This window comes from Bombus fervidus, chromosome 1 (genome assembly GCF_041682495.2).
Source record: "Bombus fervidus isolate BK054 chromosome 1, iyBomFerv1, whole genome shotgun sequence".
Classification (NCBI taxonomy): Eukaryota; Metazoa; Arthropoda; class Insecta; order Hymenoptera; family Apidae; genus Bombus; species Bombus fervidus.
In genome coordinates this window covers 7,819,675-7,842,645 of record NC_091517.1, presented here as the reverse complement: position 1 = coordinate 7,842,645, position 22,971 = coordinate 7,819,675, and the positions used below count along the sequence as shown (strand labels likewise).

The 22,971-nt window shown below is 31.4% G+C and overlaps 3 protein-coding genes across 6 annotated transcripts in view; 2 read left to right on the top strand and 1 right to left on the bottom strand.

Moving 5' to 3' along the window:
* Pus1 (Pseudouridine synthase 1) overlaps positions 1 to 22,971 on the bottom strand; it is a 188,986-nt gene that overhangs the window by 2,705 nt on the left and 163,310 nt on the right. The window lies entirely within an intron of this gene.
* Positions 325 to 11,253, top strand: LOC139987986 (ATPase family AAA domain-containing protein 2B). 4 transcript variants are annotated; one of them, XM_072004883.1, is made up of 16 exons: positions 325 to 687; positions 1,350 to 1,578; positions 1,786 to 2,140; positions 2,212 to 2,383; positions 2,573 to 2,654; positions 2,745 to 2,994; positions 3,078 to 3,292; positions 3,400 to 3,692; positions 3,779 to 4,096; positions 4,166 to 4,347; positions 4,426 to 4,612; positions 4,695 to 5,173; positions 5,249 to 5,434; positions 5,712 to 5,747; positions 5,985 to 6,864; positions 7,330 to 11,253. In XM_072004883.1, the coding sequence occupies exons 1-16, from the start codon at positions 682 to 684 to the stop codon at positions 7,384 to 7,386; spliced, it is 3,927 nt and encodes a 1,308-aa protein (XP_071860984.1). In that variant the 5' UTR covers positions 325 to 681; the 3' UTR covers positions 7,387 to 11,253. The 4 variants fall into 4 exon arrangements, with proteins under 4 accessions (XP_071860984.1, XP_071860966.1, XP_071860975.1 ...); XM_072004865.1 differs by having other exon boundaries at positions 326 to 687; positions 7,112 to 11,253; XM_072004874.1 differs by having other exon boundaries at positions 327 to 687; positions 2,573 to 2,639; positions 7,112 to 11,253.
* LOC139985889 (ATPase family AAA domain-containing protein 2-like) lies at positions 12,047 to 17,263 on the top strand. Its single transcript, XM_072000749.1, has 9 exons — positions 12,047 to 12,200; positions 12,284 to 12,432; positions 12,658 to 12,927; positions 13,073 to 13,264; positions 13,912 to 14,093; positions 14,689 to 14,872; positions 15,227 to 15,412; positions 16,020 to 16,184; positions 16,697 to 17,263. The coding sequence occupies exons 1-9, from the start codon at positions 12,047 to 12,049 to the stop codon at positions 17,024 to 17,026; spliced, it is 1,812 nt and encodes a 603-aa protein (XP_071856850.1). The 3' UTR covers positions 17,027 to 17,263.

Here is a 22,971-nt window from a genome sequence, read left to right as displayed (position 1 = left end):
ATAAAAAATGTATCTATTCTAGTATACAAAAATATATAATTCAATTTAAATTGATTTTAAAATTTTTGAAATGCCTTAACTTTCGGAACAGTCATATGATTGTAATTCCTAAATTTAGCACTTTAAATAACAAAACTTCTGATTTTTTGTGTGAACAGTATTTCAGAACATATGATACGAACTTTTCTGCGATGATAGATCTATTCTGTATTTAATCAATGTTTGTAACAATAATTACATTTACCATCAGTAGCTAACTCGTTTTATTTCAGAGCGCGCTAATATCGTATTCTTGCATCATATACTTAAAGGTGCTCACAATTGCAAACGGGTTAGGTTAGGTCTACAGATACATTTACAGCTAATTTCAGTATGTGTTCACGTATGCAATGATAGTTTGCGAATACGAATTTTGTAATCATCGATTCGACAAGAAATTTTTTATTGCAACGACGAACTTATTGGTTATAGCATGTGTCATGTGGATTTTTATAATTCATGTTGCTAATGTAACATAATTTTAAGTGATAGTCGATCATAAAACGACCTTTGTGGAGGTTCAGTGTGCATGCGCTACGTGCACTCAATCGAGGCAGTGGTGTTACTTTACCTAAAGCATATGACGGACGTTAGCAGTTTTCTTTTTACTTTAAGTATAAATTGGCAGCAAGAACTGGCCAGATGAAGGTAATTTATTGGGTAAAATGCTAAATATTTCGAGCATTGATGACCTCAAATGCTAAATAATTCCTGAGGTTAAAATTCGTGTGTTTCAGGGTGAATCTAATTGCTTCTATGGTGCTTTGTTTATTATTATTGTAGATCGTGCATATTTTAATTTCAATCGTCTTTTTTACATTTTCTATGGTTAATCATTAATTGTATCGTCACTTTTTTATAAAAAGCATTTTACATTCATTTTCATACTCTTCGGCGTTCTGAAAAAGTATTTAAGTGGGCGGTGTTCCATTTCGTAAAAAGAACAACAAAAAATACGAAAAAATGTTTGTTAACTGTCAAAAAGTTCTATCATTGTTATATAATTTATTTCATTATATTATTAGTCAAATATACCATTTTTCCACTGTATTTCACAAGAATACTTGATGTTATGTCATCTACTTCAATTATTTTTATAAAATATTACCATTCTAATTTAAATAAGTTTTTAATACATTTATATATGTATAATTGTTTTAATAACACGCACATACACACATACACGCGTGCGTGTGCAATAGATTAATATACAAGATTAATATATTAATGCACAAGATTGATATATGTATAATGATAGAATCAGTTGAAATTTAAAAAAGAAGTACTTTTAATTGTATGATACAATATAGATAATGTCAGATGATGATGCTGCATTGGACTCAATGGATACAGAAGAAGATATCTTTTCTCCAAGAAACCGTAGCCTGGGCTCTAATGCCAGAAGGGTTAAAAGTTTGCGTACTTTACGATCACATTCAAATTCTACTTCTCATATATCTATGAATAACTTAAGTGTGCGCCGTAGCACACGTCATAGAATGCAAACTTATGATAATCTTAATACTAGCTGGATTTTAGGTAAAGCATATCTTAAAATCATACTTGATTCTATATGTAATATGTATCATTTACATTTAATCTTTTTAAATCATATCAAGGAAGTTATTGAATATTATGTAACTTATAAAGTCTATCTTTTAAATAATGTTCTAGATAAAATAGTTGTTAGATAATTAAAAGTTCTTGTTATGTGAAGATTTTTGAAGTATTTCTAATGTATTTTAGGTACACAAACATTGAAAGGTTATCCTATGTTTCAACAACATGGTTCTTCATCTGATAAAGAAATGGTGGATGAAGTTCCTGAAAGAAAACGTGATGTTAGGGAGCGTATGCCTCTTAGATCACGTGAAAATCATCCGCCAAATAAAAACTCAAGACATATTAGAGAAAGAACAGAACATGATAGACAAAATAATAGAGAACTTAGAGGAAGAGGTGATCGTGATCTTAGAGAAAAAACAGAGCAAGACAAAGATATTAGAGATCTTAAGGATAGGCAAGAAAGGGAAAGAACAGACAGGGAACATAAAGATAAAATGGAAACCAGAAGTAAATCTAATGAAGACAAGGATGTAAGGTAAATATTTATTAAGGTAATTTATAAAGCTAAAATGTGATTAAATCTTTATTAAATTAACCTATGTATAGAACAAGAAAGTCTGATAGTCCAAGTAGACTTAGAGAAGGACCTGCTACAAGACTTGGTGGAAATTTAAGTGAAAAGGATGTAAAGCCTAAAGTAGAACGTGTCGAAGCTGATGAAGATAGCTCACAAGAAAGCGAAAAAGCTGAAAATAATGATAATTCTGAAAATGAAGATGTAAGTAATTTTTTGTAATTTTTTTAGATGAGCAATTATATTATAATTTTTAATATAAAATAATAAAATAAGAATATTGTTTTATCATTTGTACATTGAATAGTACATGTATAAAATAATGTTGAATCAATGAGTAAAATTATTGTTAGAACATAATGAGAAGATAAAATATACTTATGTTATTGTCAGGGCTATGAAGATATGTATACCCGTATTAAACGAACTAGAAGGACAGCACAAAGGCAATTACCAAGGGGTAAGAAACTTACAGGTTCGATGTTTATCTTTGACATAAACATACTTCTACTTTCTATGACTAAAGACGTTTTTCTATATTATTTCTAACTTAATATTTTTATAGTGGTAGATAGTGATCTAAGTGAATCTTCCGATTCCCCTGGTCCTAGAAAGTATAGTTTACGTCAGAAAAAGCCAGCTGTAGATAGATTCCAAGCTAACGTAGAACCAGTTCGGCGATCTATAAAGGCACTTAGAAGTGTTCTTAGTAATTCCATGAGAAGGCGTAAACATAGAAGCAAAAGTACAAGCTCTAGTGATTCCAGTGATTCAGAACCTCAACGTTATGATAAGAAGAAAAGTAAAAAAGCAAGGTAAAAAGAGAATTTAGGAAATATTTTGTTAGATTGGAAATAATCATACAAGTTATTTTTCAAATAAAATCATTTTATTGTAGGCAATCAGCAATACCTCAAGGTGGACCACCTGATCGTAAAGCAGATATAAATCCAATTACTCTAGATATTAATATTAGATTCAATGATGTTGGAGGCTTAGAATCACATATTCACTGCCTTAAAGAAATGGTTGTTTTTCCTATGATGTATCCAGATGTTTTTGAACGTTTTCATATTACCCCACCAAAAGGAGTATTATTTCATGGTCCACCAGGTATATCTTGTATACATCTATATTTATTATTATATATTTGTAATTACATTAGTTATATTTAAAGTAACACATTGTGATTATTAATACATCTTTATTTATTTATTTAGGAACTGGTAAGACGTTGATAGCTAGAGCATTGGCAAATGAATGTAGTCAAGGCAGTAGAAAAATGTCGTTCTTTATGAGAAAGGGCGCAGATTGTCTATCTAAGTGGGTCGGAGAATCCGAACGCCAGTTGCGATTGTTATTTGAGCAGGCTCAACAAATGAAACCGTCCATAATATTTTTTGATGAAATAGATGGCCTTGCACCTGTTCGAAGTACGAAACAGGATCAAATCCATGCTAGTATTGTATCTACTCTTTTGGCGCTTATGGATGGCCTCAGTGATAGGGGAGAGGTTAACTATTTCATTTTTGAAAACATGTTTAAGCGCTTAATTATCAAATATTTATGATTGATTCCCATTCTTTCTATTGGTAATAGGTAATAGTTATTGGAGCAACAAATAGAATAGATGCCATTGATCCAGCATTACGTAGGCCAGGTCGTTTCGATCGGGAATTATTTTTTCCTTTACCTGCTATGAAAGAAAGACTAGAGATATTAAAAATTCACGTTAGTAAGTGGAAAAATCCTCCACCTGATCAATTGTTAGAGATATTAGCTGAAAAAGCGACAGGTTATTGTGGCTCAGACTTGAGGGCTTTATGCACTGAAGCAGTTTTGCAAGGATTGCGAAGAACTTATCCGCAAATATATATAACAAATAATAGGTTACTTTTAGATCCTGAACGAATCAAAGTATGTTATTATTATTTGATAACATATATCTATTAAATAAATATAATAAGATTATACATGTTTTTATAGGTGAAAAAACGGGATTTTTTACAAGCTAGTTCCATTCTTGTACCATCATCACAAAGAGTGTCACCTTGTGCTAGAAGAAAATTACAACTTTTCATGGAACCCTTATTAGGACCTTTATTGGAAGAGTTACTTAACTCAATAAAAGGAATATTTCCACAAGGAGTTAATTCTGCTATGGCAAAGTAACAAAATTTTAAGAATAACTACTTTACTGTTATATTTACCTTTTTTATTTAATATTATTGTCTTAAATATCCTAGAGTGAAAATTACCAAAGGAATTCATCGTCCAAGACTATTAATTTCCGGTGGAAATTTGTCTGAAGGTCAAGGACCACATTTAGCACAAGCATTATTATATCATATGGAACATCTACCAATTCAAACATTAGATGTTAGCACTCTTTTTGCAGAAAGTGGACGATCGCCGGAAGAAACCTGCGTTCAGGTTAGTCAACAATAATAAAAGGAAACATGCATTATTAGTAAATTATAATTAAAAATATTTTATACGATTTTAAATAATATAGGTGTTTAACGAAGCTGCCAGGAATGTGCCGTCCATAATTTATATTCGGTCGATTGATCAGTGGTGGCCACTTGTACCTGAAACTGTAAAAGCAGTCTTTTTGTGTCGTATTGCAGCACTTGATCCTTCTTTGCCCATTTTAATTTTAGCCACAAGTGATAGAACATATCAGGATCTTCCTACTCAACTTCAAAGTCTGTTTAGTGAACTTCGTAGTGAAGTTTATTCTATGAAAACACCAACAGCAGAGCAAAGATCCAAATTCTTCCGACCTATATTCATGGTTCAGAGCTTGAAGCCACCGAAAATAAGAGATGACAAAGTAGAAGTTCTAGAGGAGCTTCCTTTAGCACCAGATCCTTTACCAAAGAAATTAACGGAAGAAGAAAAGAAAATAATATATGAAAAAGAAGAAGTTTCGTTAAGAGAATTAAGAATTTTCTTGAGGGAGATTTGTGCAAAACTTGCAAGAAATAGACAGTAAATATCTTCATATTATAACTTCTCGTTTATAAGGTGAAAATTAATATCAAATATTAAATATTTACATTGCAGATTTTTCATGTTTACAAAACCAGTAGATACGGAAGAAGTACCAGATTATAACATGATAATAAAACAACCTATGGATTTAGAAACCATGATGACAAAAATCGATATGCATTGTTACCTTTGTGCTCGAGATTTTCTTGATGATATCGATCTCATTTGTAGAAATGCTTTGGAATATAATCCTGACAGGTCAGTGGGCACAGTATATAACATTTGTTTTATCAAATCCCTAACCAAATCTTATAAAACTATATACTTCAATATTATAATTTGAATACGGAAGCGTTTGATATGTTTTACCACTCTGTTTTCTTCATAAATTATTCAAAAAGAATGTTACACAGATATTATTTTTTATTCTTACTTATTCTCCTACTTTTTTTGTCATTATACATACAATTATAAATAATATAAATAATGGAGTTAAAGTTGATACTGACATTCATGTTGTGTGTTTTCATGTCAGCTTACGTGATAGGCCTTCCCTTGGAATATTAAAGAGGTAGTTCAGATATTCCTGTTTATCCGTTGCTGTTGTTGCTCCGTAGTTAAGGTGGCTTTCAATTGCTGGCATATATTTTATTAATTATTTATATATGATACATTATATGAAGAAAATTGTATTATTGAAAGCCACTCATATTAGTTCATGTTGCTTTTCGATAGTGATATAATTCTTTATAATATTAGTATGTATATATTATATGAAATACATATATTATGTAACGTTCTTTCACAGAGATCCAGCTGACAAATTGATAAGACACCGTGCATGCTCTCTTCGTGATAATGCATACGCATTAATAAAAGCAGAATTGGATTCCGACTTTGAGGATAAATGTCGTGAGATTTCGAAGAATCGTAAAATTATTGAAAGTACGTCTAACAACGAGGTAGAAAATAAGAATCAGTCAAAAGCAGAGCAATCTACATCTGGAATCGAACGAACAGATAAAAAAGATACTGCGAGTCCTAGTCATTCCTTGATTGTAAATGGAAGAAGATATAATAATTCTAGAAAACGTAGAATACCAGCTTGGGCACGGGGCTATGTAAAGAAAGTTCATAAAAAGAAGAAAATCGCATTTGATGAAAATGTAACTGTATCTGATAACAAAGTATGTTTAACCAATGAAACAACAAGTATAGATTTGGAAAAATTCCAAGAATTTGAAACTGAAGCAAACAGTGTATTGAATGGTCATGTACCTCTGTTTGATAATTCTGATTCTGAAAACGATTCGCAAAATGAAAGTTCAAAAGACATGCAAGGAATTCAAAGCAATAATGTCAGTGATCAGCATATTGATGACATTGAAAATATGGATATATGTTTTACGGAAGAAGAGAAGAATGCGGAAAATAGTGCATCTAATTCATCGTCTAGACGGGAAAGTATAGATGAATTATCGTTTGCTATTGAAAGTGATTCTAGTCCAGCCAGATTTGAAGAAAACGAAAAGTTTATAGTAGATAGGAATGAATTGGAGAATGCATGGCAAACCACCGTTGAAATTACGAAGGATTTTCCTGTAGAAGTACTATGTGACATTTATGTGCAACTGAGTCGATGTGTAGGAAAATATGCTCAGAGCTACGATAGAAAATCACTGCCAAAGGTAAATATATTTTATTTAACCAAATTTGTTATATTTATTTATTTTTCAATATCATGTAATATCATTTCCCTATTTAATTAATTATTCTAACATTCATATTTGTCATTAAATAATATCAAGCAAATTATTATTTGTTTCTTATTGAATCTTATTGTTGTGTATGACTTATCAATAGAATAATATAATGTAGAGAGAGAATAATTTTTTTATGTAGTATAAAGTATCTTATAATTCATAATGTGTATAGGAGTTGCTCAAGGAAGTGAAAAGATTTGAAGAATTCAAGACAACGTACGAGAAAGTTCATCATGTCGCTAATCAAACCGACATATTATAAGTCACACGCTACCTTTAGTATCATTATAACAAAATTTTTGTACATTTACACTAAACAAAGATTATCAATTAATCTTAAATCACATGATGATTTAAAATAGTACATTTTTTTCGTTTCAATCTTTACAGTTACTGATAATTAATAAGAGGAAGGAGGTAACTTTAATATTATATAGATATATATGAAGAAAAATCGAAATGATGCATTCGAATTTCGGTTTTTAAAGACATGGTGAAGTATAACTGTGCGTTAATCTTACAAGGAAAAGAATGATTGTTATATATGAAACTAAAAGGATACGATTTTAATCATTTATCTCTCAGTATCTGAATCAGTATCTGAATATAAAATGACAAATTATTGTAATAATATTGGCTTATAATTATTAGTGGCTGACATAATATATCTCACAGTAAAAAATTTTGATATCAAATTTAGATACTTCAATAATCATACATGATTTTCAGTTAATTATAAATTTTTGCATAAAAATTGATATAAAAATGCAATAAAAGAAATTAGTTAGAAAACTACAAATAATTTGTTTTCTGTGCAAGTTGATTTTAGTGGGATACTTGTGAAATAATTTTTGCGTTAATATATAGTACTTCATGCCTCAGAGAAGTATATTTCTTCATAACAAAATTTTGCAAATGGTGGTTATACAAAGATGATGGTAATTTAATACAATATGTACTTAACTATAGTTTTTTACATGTGGTATTTGGTAGTACATTATATCAAATTATTTTATTGTATCTGCACATAATAGAATTCTAACAAATCCTGATAAAATACATTATAGATTCATTATATGCGCCAGATATTACTTTGGATTTTTACAGACCTTTATATAATTTTTATAAAAGTACTTTAAACATAGACATATCTTGACATATAGGTTCCAACATGCATATATAAGGTCATATGTGCTCTATTTTTAAAAAGAAATCGTTTACTAAAGTAATACTCAACATAAAAATGTCTAAGTTTTAAATTTAAATTCAGTAATTTTATATAATTTTTTTTACTGTTTCATTAGAGGTTATTAATTAATCATTAAAGCAATGAGAACTTAAAAACAAATTTCATAAATTGTAAAACATGTAAATACATTCCAAATTTTATGAGCAATATTACATATTGCATAATTAAATATTTTTGGCATGTACATAATGGATTTTTAGGAGTAACTTGTACTAGATTTTGATATTTATTATATGCTTTCTTTTCGTATTTAAAAATCATGGATAATTTAGTAAATTAAATTTAGATAATCTGTGTATTATTTAAAATAACGCTTGATACAATAATTTTTCATCAATGTGAATAAAAATTCTATCTAGCATAAATTTGTCATTCTTATATACATTAGTGATTAGTCATGTTAGTGACTGATCACGAATGTTATCATGGCATTATTCAAAATTTGAATTTGTTATTTTAAATAGTACGATTTTATTGAGTACAATTATAAAAGTATGTAGTTGAATTATATTTAAATAATTAGTTTTTTAATCATAATGTGGATAATGTACAATTGAAACATGGTACATCCTCGTCGGTTTATTTTAACCAAAGTTATAAACGATAAGCAAAGTAATTAAAAAATAGATTTTGATTCAGTTATAGGTATAACAGTGGATATAATTGAAAATCAGTATAAATATGAAATACCTCGGTAAAAATCATAAACATATGCAAAGAAAATTGTATTTGTATAAATGTTAGAAAATATTTAACATAAAACTTACATTCTAGATTCGTATACTGGTTGTGATTTATACTGTAACTGTGAAAGAATAGTTACCAAACATTATAGATGAGAGAAAAAAGATTTTAATGCATTCTAGAGTGCAAGTAATAAGTTCTTCCTATTGACATTGTTCATATAAATAGTATTCACTTATATAAGAAAACAATATGTTAGCAAATGAATTTCTTTATTTAGTTTCAATTATTTACATGCATATATATACGTAGAATACATACTAAGTTTAAAATGGATAGTAAGAATTAATAGTAACTCTTATGATCAAGCATGTAACAAATAATACTATATTCTTAAAATAATGCTATGTAACCAATAACTGATACAATTTCAAATATTATAATATGTTATTAATAAATTGGTAGCTAACTTTATAATTTGTTATATTTATATTAGTCAAAATTTACGAATGTGAAAATTAAATTAAATATTATAAAAAATTAATTTTTCAATTGTAGCGAATATTATAACTGAGTTTTACGAAATTATAATTAAATTACTTAATATTTGTTAGAATATAGGGATGAAAAGACTGAACTCTAGAAATGCTCACTACATAGTATTTATTCCCTTTGTGTGTTACTCTCTATATTCAAATTGAACTAGCAAAATAATTTTCAGTACTCTATTAGATGAATTTCTTTAGTGTACATACCAAATTTTGAAATAAAATAATTTATATATGTAATTTTTAGGACAATTATCTATATGTTTAATATTTTGATATATGCTTGATGTTTTAGGATGATATATTAGAGTTGAAAGAATGAATGAAGATAATTTACGGTAAAAATATGTCATGCCAAGAAAATTCATTTTATTTTCATTGCTAATTTTTAAAAAATTTGCATTCTTTTCGTAATTTAATTTAGTATTTTATGTAAAGTTATTTCTGTATTTAATTATTAGTATTAAAAATGTTCCATGCGCATACGTATACTGTTTTGTATAAAATTAAACTGTATTGACAGTAAAGGAACTAATGCTTAAAAATTTACTAAAATTTGTAGCAGTATTTCAAAAAATTAAAAAATATTTGTTAATGCCTTTGTTAAGATATCTTTTTATAACATGAAATACAAATGATTTTGAAGAATTCAAGTGTAAATTAAAAAATCTTAGTTCATGTATTTCTGCACAATTTAGAATATAATTTGAACTTTTAATAATTGGGATGCTTTTTAATCGAGTAATTTATTTAATTTTACATCAAGACACTTCACACAAAATTTAGTAAAATTGAGGATTTGAATATTGTACTTTCTCTTGCTCAGATGTCTATCCTTTTATGATAAGGATAATCAATATTATATAAACTAATGCTACATTATGGAAATTGAATAAGTATTGGTATTGATGTTAGATAAAGAGAACTAAGTTAACAAAAATGTTGTTACCATTATATGATATCATTTATAGCACTCATGATATATAGGAAGCAAGGAATTTAAAGTACTAAAAAAAAGCTGTAATATTGCTTCTAGTTTCTAAAGCATTAACAAAAAGTTCAGCGATATGAAATTTTGTTTGAAATTTGTATGTTAATGGTATAGTCTATATTCAGATATTTTTTATCAGCTCAATTTAATTCAGTAATATAGTATCCATAAACTTTTATTTAATTCAAGTATACCCATTAAATATCGCTGATATTTGCCAAAGAATTTGTATAATATCTCAATGATAAAGATTGAAATGTAAATCTCGATAAATAGCAAATGATACAGAAAAATCACATATACAATTAATACAGATTTAAAAAAGGACATTAATTGAATCATTGTGACTTTTCTGTTTCCATTGATATATTTTACATTCCACTTTATGATAAATAAATCCGAAACGTAATTATTCCAAGAATAATTTCTGGTGCTATTTTCTGATGTGCTATCATCTCTGTATTACCAAGAATAAGCAAAAGACAAAAAAAAAAAAAAAACTGTGTAATTACATGTACATTGTATTAATCGAGAGGTTTCCGTAACCACTGCCGTTTGAACTAATTAATATAATTACTTTGCTAAAATATTCGGATAATAAAGATTGTAATGCTGCTATTTGCAAAGAACATATTGATCTACGAATTTAATGAAATTTTTATTGAATATGTATGTTCGTACAATATGACCTTTGGCAGACAGTAGTTTCAGACATATGAAGCATATGTGTAGAAGATATAGGAAACAAAACAAAAGAGCATACACTGCCTTATTTATTTTACCATACAGGTAATAAGTTTTATTGTCATTCATTGTAGCATAATAAATTGAAATTTCATAATGTAACAATTTACTTTGTTTTTAATTACCTTTTACTAAATTCCTATTATCCCTTTATAAACATGTATGATATCGTTTTTTCATAAAATTTATTAACGAGTTAAAAATGTCTTTGTACATATTGAAAATCTTAAGTTATGTTATAAAATAGTATAAATATGAAATAAATATAGTTTTTTTAATATGCTTCAATTATTCATATTACTTACATATATCGAATAATTAAGTAACATCGTATAATAACGTTCACTTTATTGCTTAATGCATAACGTTTAATACCTGTCTTTACAACAGTAAAAATAAAAAATAATAAAAAATCAATGTAAGCTTCAAAACAAACATTATATTATATCTTTCTTTTTTAAAATTCACATAGAAAAATTTTATAGTATTATAATTAGAATTACGCTTTTTTAGAGCCTTAACTTGAAACAAAATAGAGTTCATCGTATCGAAAAAATCTCGTAATGATATCTTATATATTACTTAGAACTACGCGAACATTGCTTCAAAGCGTAACACGATTCGCATGTTTCGTTGGAATCGTATCGACGAAACGTCAAAAATAATGAAATTACATTGTGAAACCACTTGAATCAATCGTCAAACGCCGCAGAAAAATTCCAGTAAAATATCCAGCAATACACGATGCGCGTGTACGATCAACGATGCGAGTAGTCGAAGAGTATTTCATCGGGCGATGATTTAAGGAACAATTATATACAAAATAATTGAATGGAAATATGTTCGTCGGGTATGCGAAATAAAAGTTTCGAGGTCAGTTGATCGCGAAAGATGTCTTGCGCGAAGGATTTCTCTTGCATCGGAGGACTGGAGAAGCAGATTCGTGTTGTAAAGGAAACGGTCCTGTTTCCGCTCATGTACGGTGACATTTACGCGAAGTTCAACCTGAAACCACCGAGGGGTTTGCTTTTTTACGGGCCTCCCGGTAAAATAAAGCGTTCTACGGTTCGTAATGAAGCGGAACATTGTTGGAAACGAGATTCCCGATTGACATTCTCTGTTTCGCAGGAACAGGAAAAACGCTGGTCGCCAGCGCTTTAGCCGCGGAGTGTAGTAATTCGGAACGAAAGGTTTCCTTTATATCTCGCAAGGGTTCCGATTGCCTTAGCAAATGGGTCGGCGAAAGCGAGAAAAAGCTTCAGAAGATTTTTTCACTAGTTAATATAGTGTTTTACTTAAATTAAAATTTCCTATTTTAATTTTTAAGATATACTTGAAGTTTTCCGAGCTTTTTATCTTTTAAGGGAAATTTCAATTCATATAACATATACCTGTTCTCGTTTCATTTGTAGATAACACAAATTTTAAATTGCATTTGCAAATTAAAAGATATTTAGCAGCGGTTGATTTAAAAAAATTTGAAAACCATGTCGATCTTACAGGCTCAACAATCGAAGCCTTGCATAATCTTCTTTGACGAAGTTGACGGTTTAGCTCCAGTCAGATCTAGCCGCCAAGACTTTGTGCACGCCAGCATTGTTTCCACTCTCTTGGCCTTGATGGACGGCTTAGAGAACAATTCAGAGATCATAGTAATTGGAGCAACGAACAGAATCGATGCCATAGATCCAGCTTTAAGAAGACCTGGCCGATTCGACAGAGAGCTATACTTCCCGTTGCCATGTTATACGTCGAGGAAAGAAATACTCTCAGTACGTTTAATTATAAACTATTACGTAGCGTAATTAATTCATTCGCATCTTTTTGAAAGGGATTTTCAATCTAATGTGCACATTGTTCCTTTAAATTCTAAAACAAGTACATTAAAATAAAGAGACCATGTATGTCACATCATAGGTTCATATAAAAAGTTGGAAGCAAAAACCACCGCAAAAGTTTTTAGCGTATCTGGCATCGAAAACGGTCGGATTTTGTGGAAGTGACTTGCAAGCTCTTTGCGCCGAAGCGGTAATGTGCTGTGTTCGGAGACTCTATCCGGAAATATACACTTCCAATGCGAAGTATCAGATTAACGAACGTCATCTTAAAGTAATGAAAAGAGAATTTCATAATAGATTTAAGATAAGAAAGACAGTTTCATTTAAAGCTAGTCAATTTTTGTAGAACAATTGATTCAAGCTTGATAATATTATCAGTGGATAATGTTAAGAAAAATTGACGATCATTAGAAGTAGCCAAAAAGAAGTTTCTATAATCAATAATGGCTACCGATAACTGAAAAAATTTGTAATTATTTATAATATTTATAATAGTTACGATATCCGTTATTTTTTATAAAGTAAAGTTCAATCATATAATCCTAAATCACGAACTATATCCTGCACAAACTATTCTCATTGACAAAAGCTATTGCAGAGGGAGAAAGATTAACAAACAATGAGTCAATCCTCCAGAAATTTAGATCGGGACACTTCTATTAACATACGATTACTATGCTACGTGGATCATAAAATAGCTGCTTTATTTGCCAAAGGCGCATATTTAATCTGACTGATATTAAACTGATCGCTACGTAGAAGCTATAACGTTTAATCGAATAATAAAACAAGGAATGTGATTGTTGCAAAAAAAAAAAAAAAAGAAATATATATATATTGCATTTTAAATTAATTTGAAAAAGATAAATCCTTTTTAAATAATTTATGAAGTTCTTCTCATAATTGTCAACGTAATAGGTTGAGAAACAAGATTTTTTAAAGGCACAACAGAACATCTTGCCAGCATCGCATCGTGTTACAATTGTACCCGTGAAGTCTTTGTCGTATAAAATCCAGCCATTACTTCAAGAAAATTTGTCATGCATTCTGTCACAACTCGAAACTCTTTGTCCAACGGGAATGTTAATTTGCAATGATATGTAAGCATCGAATTACTGTTTGATTTGATAAGTAGCCTTGACAAATTTGTACAAATCTTTTGCATTTTTTATCCATCTATACACAGGGTGCATATATGTGTAATATCTAAATTAAAACATTCTTTATGGATTTCAATAAGTAAAACGAATCCCTAAAAGTAAATTCTATTTTTTTAGTTGTGTCCATAAAAATATAAATTTACATAGAAATTCGTAATCTACGATAGAAACTTAATTTATATTAAAATTCACGAAAAATACACGAAAATATTAATAATTATATTAAAATACACGAAAATTCAGAAATGATAAGAAAGCTTTAATTGAAAATTTGTATATCACTTCATAAATTTGATCGAATTAACCAAAGCACCGCGTAAATATTTTTTAAGTTTATATTCGGTCGAATGATATTATGATTCATGTCAGTTTTCATATAATATTATAATTTTTACGATATTATTAAACTAGTTTAATCAAGCTACATTGAACTGCTAAATTTTCAATCGCTATGAGAGTAGGGTTTGGTTATAGATAGATCGTAATGGTTCTTATAATATAAAAGGTAAAAAGCTTTAAAAGGCTGTTCTTATAGCACTGGTAGAGCTGTATCGAGGTCAAACAGCTGTCCGAGGATTTTATTGTGCGGTGATGACTCTCACACTCGTCATCTGGGACCAGCATTACTCCATACCTTGGAACATTTACCTTGTCATGTGTTAGACGTCACAACTTTGTTCGAGGAAACAGGAAGGGCTGCGGAAGAAGCTCTCATTCAAGTATCTATTATAAATATTATTAATATCAGAGTACAATATTAATTAAGGCTGATAAAGTGATAACTTAAAAGTGAGATCTTGTAAAATATTCTTCATTATGTATTGTCTACGTAGGAAATAAGAAGATTAGAGAATAGGACATTTTTTTATGTATTCAATACAAAAAATGATGTTTTATGAAATTGATAAAAAATAACGTACAAAGATTGGAAAAAATTAATAAAAGATATCTCAAAGTTCTTTTATTTTTATGACCTTTATGAATTATTTTTTGTTTTATTATTTCTAAAATGTTCAAATATTCGAATTATATTTATGATTTAATTACTGGATATTTGGATAATTAAATGATAGAAAATGAAAATGGCTCGAAGAAGTTTACCATCGCTGCTCTACATTCCTGACATCTTAGCCTGGTGGGATCTAGTGGATGAAGCGGCACGCGTCGTTTTTAGTTCTTTGATGCATGGCTTAGATCGATCGGTGCATATCTTAATCTTGATTACGGCCAATTGCTCACAAGCAGATTTACCAGCAGATGTAAGAGATACTATGATTAAAGTCGTGCTTTAATAGCATATAATATCGATTTAACAATAATAATGTTAATAAAAAGTTGCAAGATAATAATAGACTATGATTCCAGAAATCAATATTAAAATGTTATGAACTTCAAAAGGTATTTTTTTTACAGTAATGATGATAACAATAGCAACTCACTTCACACTTTTCGGTTTTTAAAAATAATAACGTATTCTAGTAGTCATAAGCGAAATTTATAACACAGTGAAATCGATATTATAAACAATTACGTATGTTTTAATTTATTGTTATAATGTTATAAAAATTAACTAACTCTATAAAAACAATTATTATGAAGAGATCCACAATTTAATGATTTAATTAAATATAGTTTTCCCATAATATAGGCATAAGTAGACCCGTAGTAATATTTTGTTAAGAAAGATTAAGGTGTACTGAACACAAATTAAAGATGTTAGAATATTTTTTGCGTTTCTGGAAAAAGATAAGCATGCATAGGAGTTGTTTTTGTTATAAGTCCTTCAACTGTATGTAACGATATATGAAAAAAGAATGAAAATGATGAAATATATCGTTTCTTATTTTCACTTTATTTAATTACTAGATTGCATCTTTATTCGATGAACATCAAAGCGAAATATTCGAAGTCATGTCCCCTGGAAAACAACAACGAGAATCTTTTTTCAAGCAATTATTCGTTCACTCGGCGTGTGATCTCGAATCTAATCGTTCTTCACAAGGTATATTTGATAATAATATGATACCCTCATTTTAAATGTAAAGGCGTAGAAAAGGAGTTTCTTTCATATTTTATGATATTTACTTTTTATGAAACAATTAATAAGTAGTAATTATTTAACTAGCGGAATTCGAACAAGTTATGAATCCAAAAAGGATGAAAGAAGTAGGTAGGAAGCGAAAGCAGGCAGGACGTGCTGATTTCGCGGAAAATCTTTCGACGCGTAAGTGAAAGATCTTTCAATTTTTTCATTCAAAAAGCATCATAGAATATTAATAATACTGCGATAATGATAGAAGAGATGTCATCCTCACGGAGAAGTAAACTCAGAGTCCGCAACAAAATATGCGCCGTGCGATCAGCTCACGTGATGACCGATTCTAAATCAAGTAATAAAATTTATTTGCTTATTTTTATTCTAAGTCTTTGGTAAATCTTTAAATGGCCTATATTTATATAACTATTTCACTCAATCGCACTGATAGAATATATTTGCAAATTTTGATTATTAAACCAATACTAATATTCCTAGCTAAACAAAGAACTTAATTTTCTATCTAGAAATTAATGTTAAAAGAAAAAATAGCGCATCAGGCGAAGGACCACCGTCAAAACGTACAAGAAATTCTCCGTCCCATTTATCCGCGTCGAGCAACGAGAAACTGACCGAGTTTGAAATAGAGGAACTGCTTCGAACGATCGTCGGGGCGACGGAAACGTGGCCGTGCCACGAGCTCGAAAGTCTGTTCGCTTCCCTCGAATTAACTCTAGAAAAGAACGAGGAAGACTTATGCTCTGCAATTGAATGCCTCGAACGGTTTAAAGAATTCAGAAGGGTAAAAGTATACGTGAAGAAGGAACAAGAAGATTGAGTTATCGTTTTTAATTTATTGAACTGTATCGCGTATGTATAATATCATAGCTACAAGCAATGTATCCTTTCACTGACTGATGTGTAACTTTCAGTCGTTCGCCACTGTGAACTGTACGTCTAACGACCATCTGTTCAAACCTGGACATATGTCATCAAAGAGAATTGACAGACGCATGATGCGAATCAGTTGTGTAATTTGTTAATAATATGTGATAGTTGATCATTATCATCGTTCGTGGTCGTATGTGTACATGTTACGTAATGTGCTACATGTATCTGTATGTGTTATTGGCCTCTTTCTTTAAATATCTTGTGACATAAAGTTGCATTTCACATGTATAAGACATGTAAAATTATATTAAGAACTAATTAAACATAGAAATTTTCTGTACTGCGAAAAGTATTTTTGTAGCTATAACGTTTAAACTGCTACGCTGCTATATATATGTCGGGTGAACGTTATGATTAAAGGTAGGGGCGTGTAATGAAACTCCACTGAAATTGGCCATCGTTGTTATACAATCGAGGTAATGTTGATTAGCACAAGTGTGAGTATTACAGAATGGACAAGTAACCGCGGTGATTAGACGCTAATGACAATGGTCTTAGGTTCGATAACGAATCCGCGGTCAACGGGATAACAAATATACTTTCTTCCAAAGCCTAAGTCGGGCTCATGATCAAAAACGTGAAGTATCCACTGATCGTAAAAGGCGTTGTTTCCTCGCTAATGAGATCGCACGAGAATGTATTATCCGTCACGCTGCAGAGGAAAACTATGGTGGGGTGTGTCTAAGGGCACAAGATCATCCGATTCGTCGAGGAAAGCCTCCGCTCGGAAAGTGAGAGAAATGGACGTTGCTGTTAATTTGTTAAATTCTATGTTGGTGGTTAGAAAAGGATGCTAGCCGCTCTTGAGAGGAAGTTGCTAGCGGGAAGCGTCGCTAGTGAGGAAAGCCGATCTCCCGTATCTTCCCGTAGTAGGTGACAGATTTACGGACTGTTAGGATAAAGACTGTTTATCAATTTGAAGGACTTTAGTTAACTAAATTCTGAGATTTATAGCGGGTCCTCAGGCTAGCTGAACATATACTATGAATGATGCATCGACATCTGGTAATCATCTTGCCCGAAGAATAGGGTCTGTGTGTGACGAACCACGGGGCAGAGACCGTTGGAGTGTTTACTGTTAGATGTCGGTACAACTATTTCTTTTTTAAGGAGAACTATGTAATTCTATACCTCTGTTAGGTAAAACGTTCATTCCGTGACCGCGGCTACGTTCGGCAACTAGTTGTCGCCTTGAGTCCAAGCTCATTATCGCAAATCTCAGACAATTATAATCGGATTGTTTATAAGATTAAAATGTTACGGATATTCCTAAGAATTCCGAAGGGAAGGCCCGGTGTACTTTTATCTCCGAAATATATATTAGATCCTTAAGTTAATTTTGTGATAACATGACATTCCATTTGCAATTTGCTCAATTAATTAGGTAACTATAAAATGGAATACCAGAGATTCACTTCATATTTTTCTCGTCGCTGTTTCTTCCACTAATAGTCTACAATCTTCTGAAATTTAAAGAAATTGATGTTTTTCCGTCTGTAGGCGAAAACATTTCTTTTTCGAGTCAAGCAGGTATTTCCAATAGAAGCTGGCATACCCCAAGGCAGTGTCCTCGGACCCCTGCTGTTCAACATCTACACTGCAGACTTACCAACTTCGACAGATATAACCACAGCGACATTTGCTGACGATACAGCCTTATTAGCTTCGCACAAAGATCCAACAATTGCCTCCTCTACTCTCCAGCGAGGTCTCGACTCTATGAAACAGTGGTTCCACAAATAGCGCATCAAAGTCAATGAAAACAAATCTAGCCACGTAACTTTCACGCTACGAAAACAAACTTGCCCTCAGGTGACGATAAACAATATACCTATTCCAGATAAAGAGTCAGTCAGATATTTGGGCATGACTCTGGACAGAAGATTGACATGGAAACAACATATCTTAGATAAAACCAAACAACTCAAATCAAAATTTAAAAAATTCTACTGGCTCATCGGCCGACGTTCTGACTTAAACACGCAAAGTAAAATTACATTATACAAGGACATATTAAAACCTGTTTGGACCTATGGAATCCAACTATGGGGAACAGCAAGTAATTCCAACATAGAAATTCTTCAACGATTCCAATCGAAAACTTTAAGATCCCTAATAGATGCACCTTGGTACGTCACCAACGAAATGATACATTACGACCTCAAGATACCCACACAGTCAAAGAAGAATTATCCAAATTCAGCAATAGACACAGCACAAGAGTTAACAACCACCAAAACCCTCTAATTACTCAACTACTCGACACGTCGGAACAGATTCACAGGCTAAAAAGACATTATACCTTAGACCTAAGCACTAGATTCAAATAGAATCAAACATATTATAAACACTTATTAATCATGTCATAGTACCACGTCAGATAAATTTACTTAAAATTCTCTAACGAGAATTGATTGTAAAATAAACGCAAATAAAGAAAAAAAAAAAGGTAGGTATTATCTGTGCCAGCTATCTGCTGGGTTTCCAGAGGATAAGCGAGACCCAAACTCAATTTGTGAGCCGGGAAAATGTAGTCGAGTTTGTAAGTCCTTCTTCTGGGAAAAAGTTTAAGGAAAATACACAAGTTAGAGAAGAGAAAAAGATCCACCCAAAATTTCTCCAAAGAACAACAATGCGTGTATGCTGCAATGATACAAGTTTAAGTCTAAGTTAAGTCAAGTTTAATCGAACTAGTCTAGATATCACAAGACTTATGGATGTTGATGTATGTATGCTGCGAATTCTCGACTAAAGAGCAACCGGTCAAACCGATCGGTCGATATCACGTACCTCGAATGAATTAACGCTCAAGGTGGAGGAGGTTTAATATATCGAGTGTTGGAGTAATCCAGTACTGTATTGAACTTGTATAAACGTAACGTGTGATGTGATGCACGGCGGTGGTAAGATCTTGTTGGAAGTGAAGTCTTTCAACCGTACGATGTCTAATGATGAACTGTCCTCCTACGTTGCTGCGTCTTCTTACCAGCCGTTGGGTTTCGTCTCTCCATCGTGCCCTTCCAGCTGGTCTTTTCCAGAGGTTTTTTATCTGATCTCGGAGTCGGTAGGTTTACAGCTTGGGGAGAATAATACAATTCGGAATTTCTTAAAGAAGGGAATGGGCCTGTCCGTGCCATAAACGGATGGCAACTCAAAATTCCGAACAATGTATGTGTTCAGACTACATGTGGTCCATCAGAAGAAATAAAAGAACAAATAAAAGTGCACCTGCTCAATGATGATTGATCACTCGAAGTAGTTATCAGGTATTAAAAGTTAAAAGTTGTATTTTTTGGAAGTGTACATGAAAGAGTTTGAGGATGATAGGGTAGTTCAACGTAAAGAGTAAGTATAAGAGTAGCTAGGTAGGTATGCACACGTTTCCAGAACAGTTAGAGTTCCTGGTTCATATTCTAAATATGTAAGGTAATATTACCCTATGGCGAGGGTGCCTTATAAGGGGCAATATACTATTTATCTTACAACTTCAAAATTCAGCTGTACTGGTCAGGCACACTAACCCAGTAACAGCAGTCGCAATATTACAAAAACATATCACAAAAATAGAAAAGTGGCTACAAGCTAAACAAATCAAAGCTAACCCTAATAAATGCAACCACATCACATTCACACTGCGAAAACAGATACCACCAAACATCTTCCTGAATGGCACGCAAATAATACAAACTAGGCAAGTCAAATACCTAGGGCTACACATAGATACTCAACTCACATGGAAACAGCACATCAAATCAATAATAGACAAAAATACAGACAGCAAGGAGACAAATGCACTGGCTAACAAGTCGAAAATCCAAATTAAGCACTGAAAACAAATTAAGAATATACAAATCAATCATAAAACCAATCTGGACCTACGGAATCCCGCTATGGGGAACAGCAGCAATGAGCCATATAAGCAAAATTGAGACAATACAAGCTAAAATTCTTAGAACGATAGTAAACGCCCCATGATACGTTAGAAACGAGAACATTCGGAAAGACCTGGGAATACCAACGGTCAAGGAGGAGATTAGCAGACTCGCAAGAAGGTACAAAGAAAGAATAGAAACGCACCCGAACCGGCTGGCAGCGGTAACGATCAACACAATAAACATAGAAAGAAGACTAAAAAGGTAACACCCAACAGACCTCACAAAGGATATAACCTAGCAAACACGATGATGGTACCCCGCTGGGGGTAGCCACCTACATGCTATATTTTTATTTTTATTTTTTTTATTCACTAAGATACAATATTTTACCAAATGTCCTTCTGGACAAATTGTAAAAATTCAAACAATAAATAAAAAAAAAAAACTTAAAAATTAAACGCATGCTAAGTGATTTGGCAAGGCAATGATCTATCAGAAATTTTTAATCTATAGCTTTTATTAGAAAATTATACGGAATAGTGAAGTTGTAATTCAATATTATTTGGAGATATCGAAACTTCCTGATTAGAAGCAAAAGGAGTTCAATTATTTGAGTTGTCACAACAACAATGAAAGAGCATTGGCGAGATCGTTCAAGTGTATTATTACAACAGTTTTGTTGCACAACAAAGAAAGTGTTCAAGTTTGTGTGGTTTGGTGTGAAGTCACTTTCTCCATTATGATGATGTTGCGTACAATGCGATGCGTACAATGCAACATGGCGATAAAAATGAATGTCACAGGCTATCACGCGTGATATTTCACTCTATGCGAATCTTGTTTTAATATTACCATCCTCTAATAACATCAAATACGTTATTGTTTGTAATAAAATACAAACATATTATTCTTTGTAATCGTTACAAACAATAATTCTTCTACTTCTCATGTGATATTGAATAATAATAAAATATTTAATTCCACTTACTTAACACTATTAATTCTATTAAACAAAACGTCGTGTGATGAATTTTCTCAACAAGCATTCTCAGCTTAACTATTACGCATTTTATAAAATTGTTTTTACATATAATAATGATTCCATTATACGTTTGGTGGTTTTTTGTAATTCTTTTGTAAAAGCATAATTAAAAACATTGTATAGATGCATATGAGTAGATACACATTACACGTAATGAAGGTTCCAACGCTTGGGAAACAGCACTATGCTTTTAACTTTTATTATTGATTATTCCTTTTGAGGGGATGCAATGAAAAATTGATTATCTATGAATGAAAGACTTTACTGCTGTGTATGTTTCTTGACACATAGATCATTAACTTTACCCTCGTAATTGAATCATTATTAGATTAGCTTTTGTTTAACTTCTTTCTAAACGTTCAATGAAGACGTATATATGATATAGAGCTGTTTGACTTTCTACGTTTTATTTTAGAAGCATATTATGGTATCATTACCGGTTTCAGTGGCAAAAGTTGTGGAAAAGTTGAACTTAACAATAACCATTTTGGTAACTTTTCATGTTATATGCATTTTGTATATTTTCGCACTTTGAAATTTCCTATAAATAAATGAACATCCGCACCTAATTATGAGTGTATTTACTCTCTTAAATTCAACTTTTCTGACATCTCTTTCATAAAAAATTATATATCTTTTGCTGAACTCGTTTCCGATAATCTTATTTACTTAACGCTTATGGTGAACCTGATCAAGCCAAAAGCACCAATACATACATATGGCAGCTTGTTACAAATGGTCGAAGTGAACGCGATCGCAGCCGGCGACAGAGCATGCAGGCTCCTTTCTCTGCGCGCACGACATGCTAATTCACGAACAACTGTAATTGTCTCTTCTCCCCGATGACGGAAGATGGAAAGCAAGATTGAATCTCCTTGAAGAGAGGTGGAGAGATGCAAGCCATGCTGTTCTCCA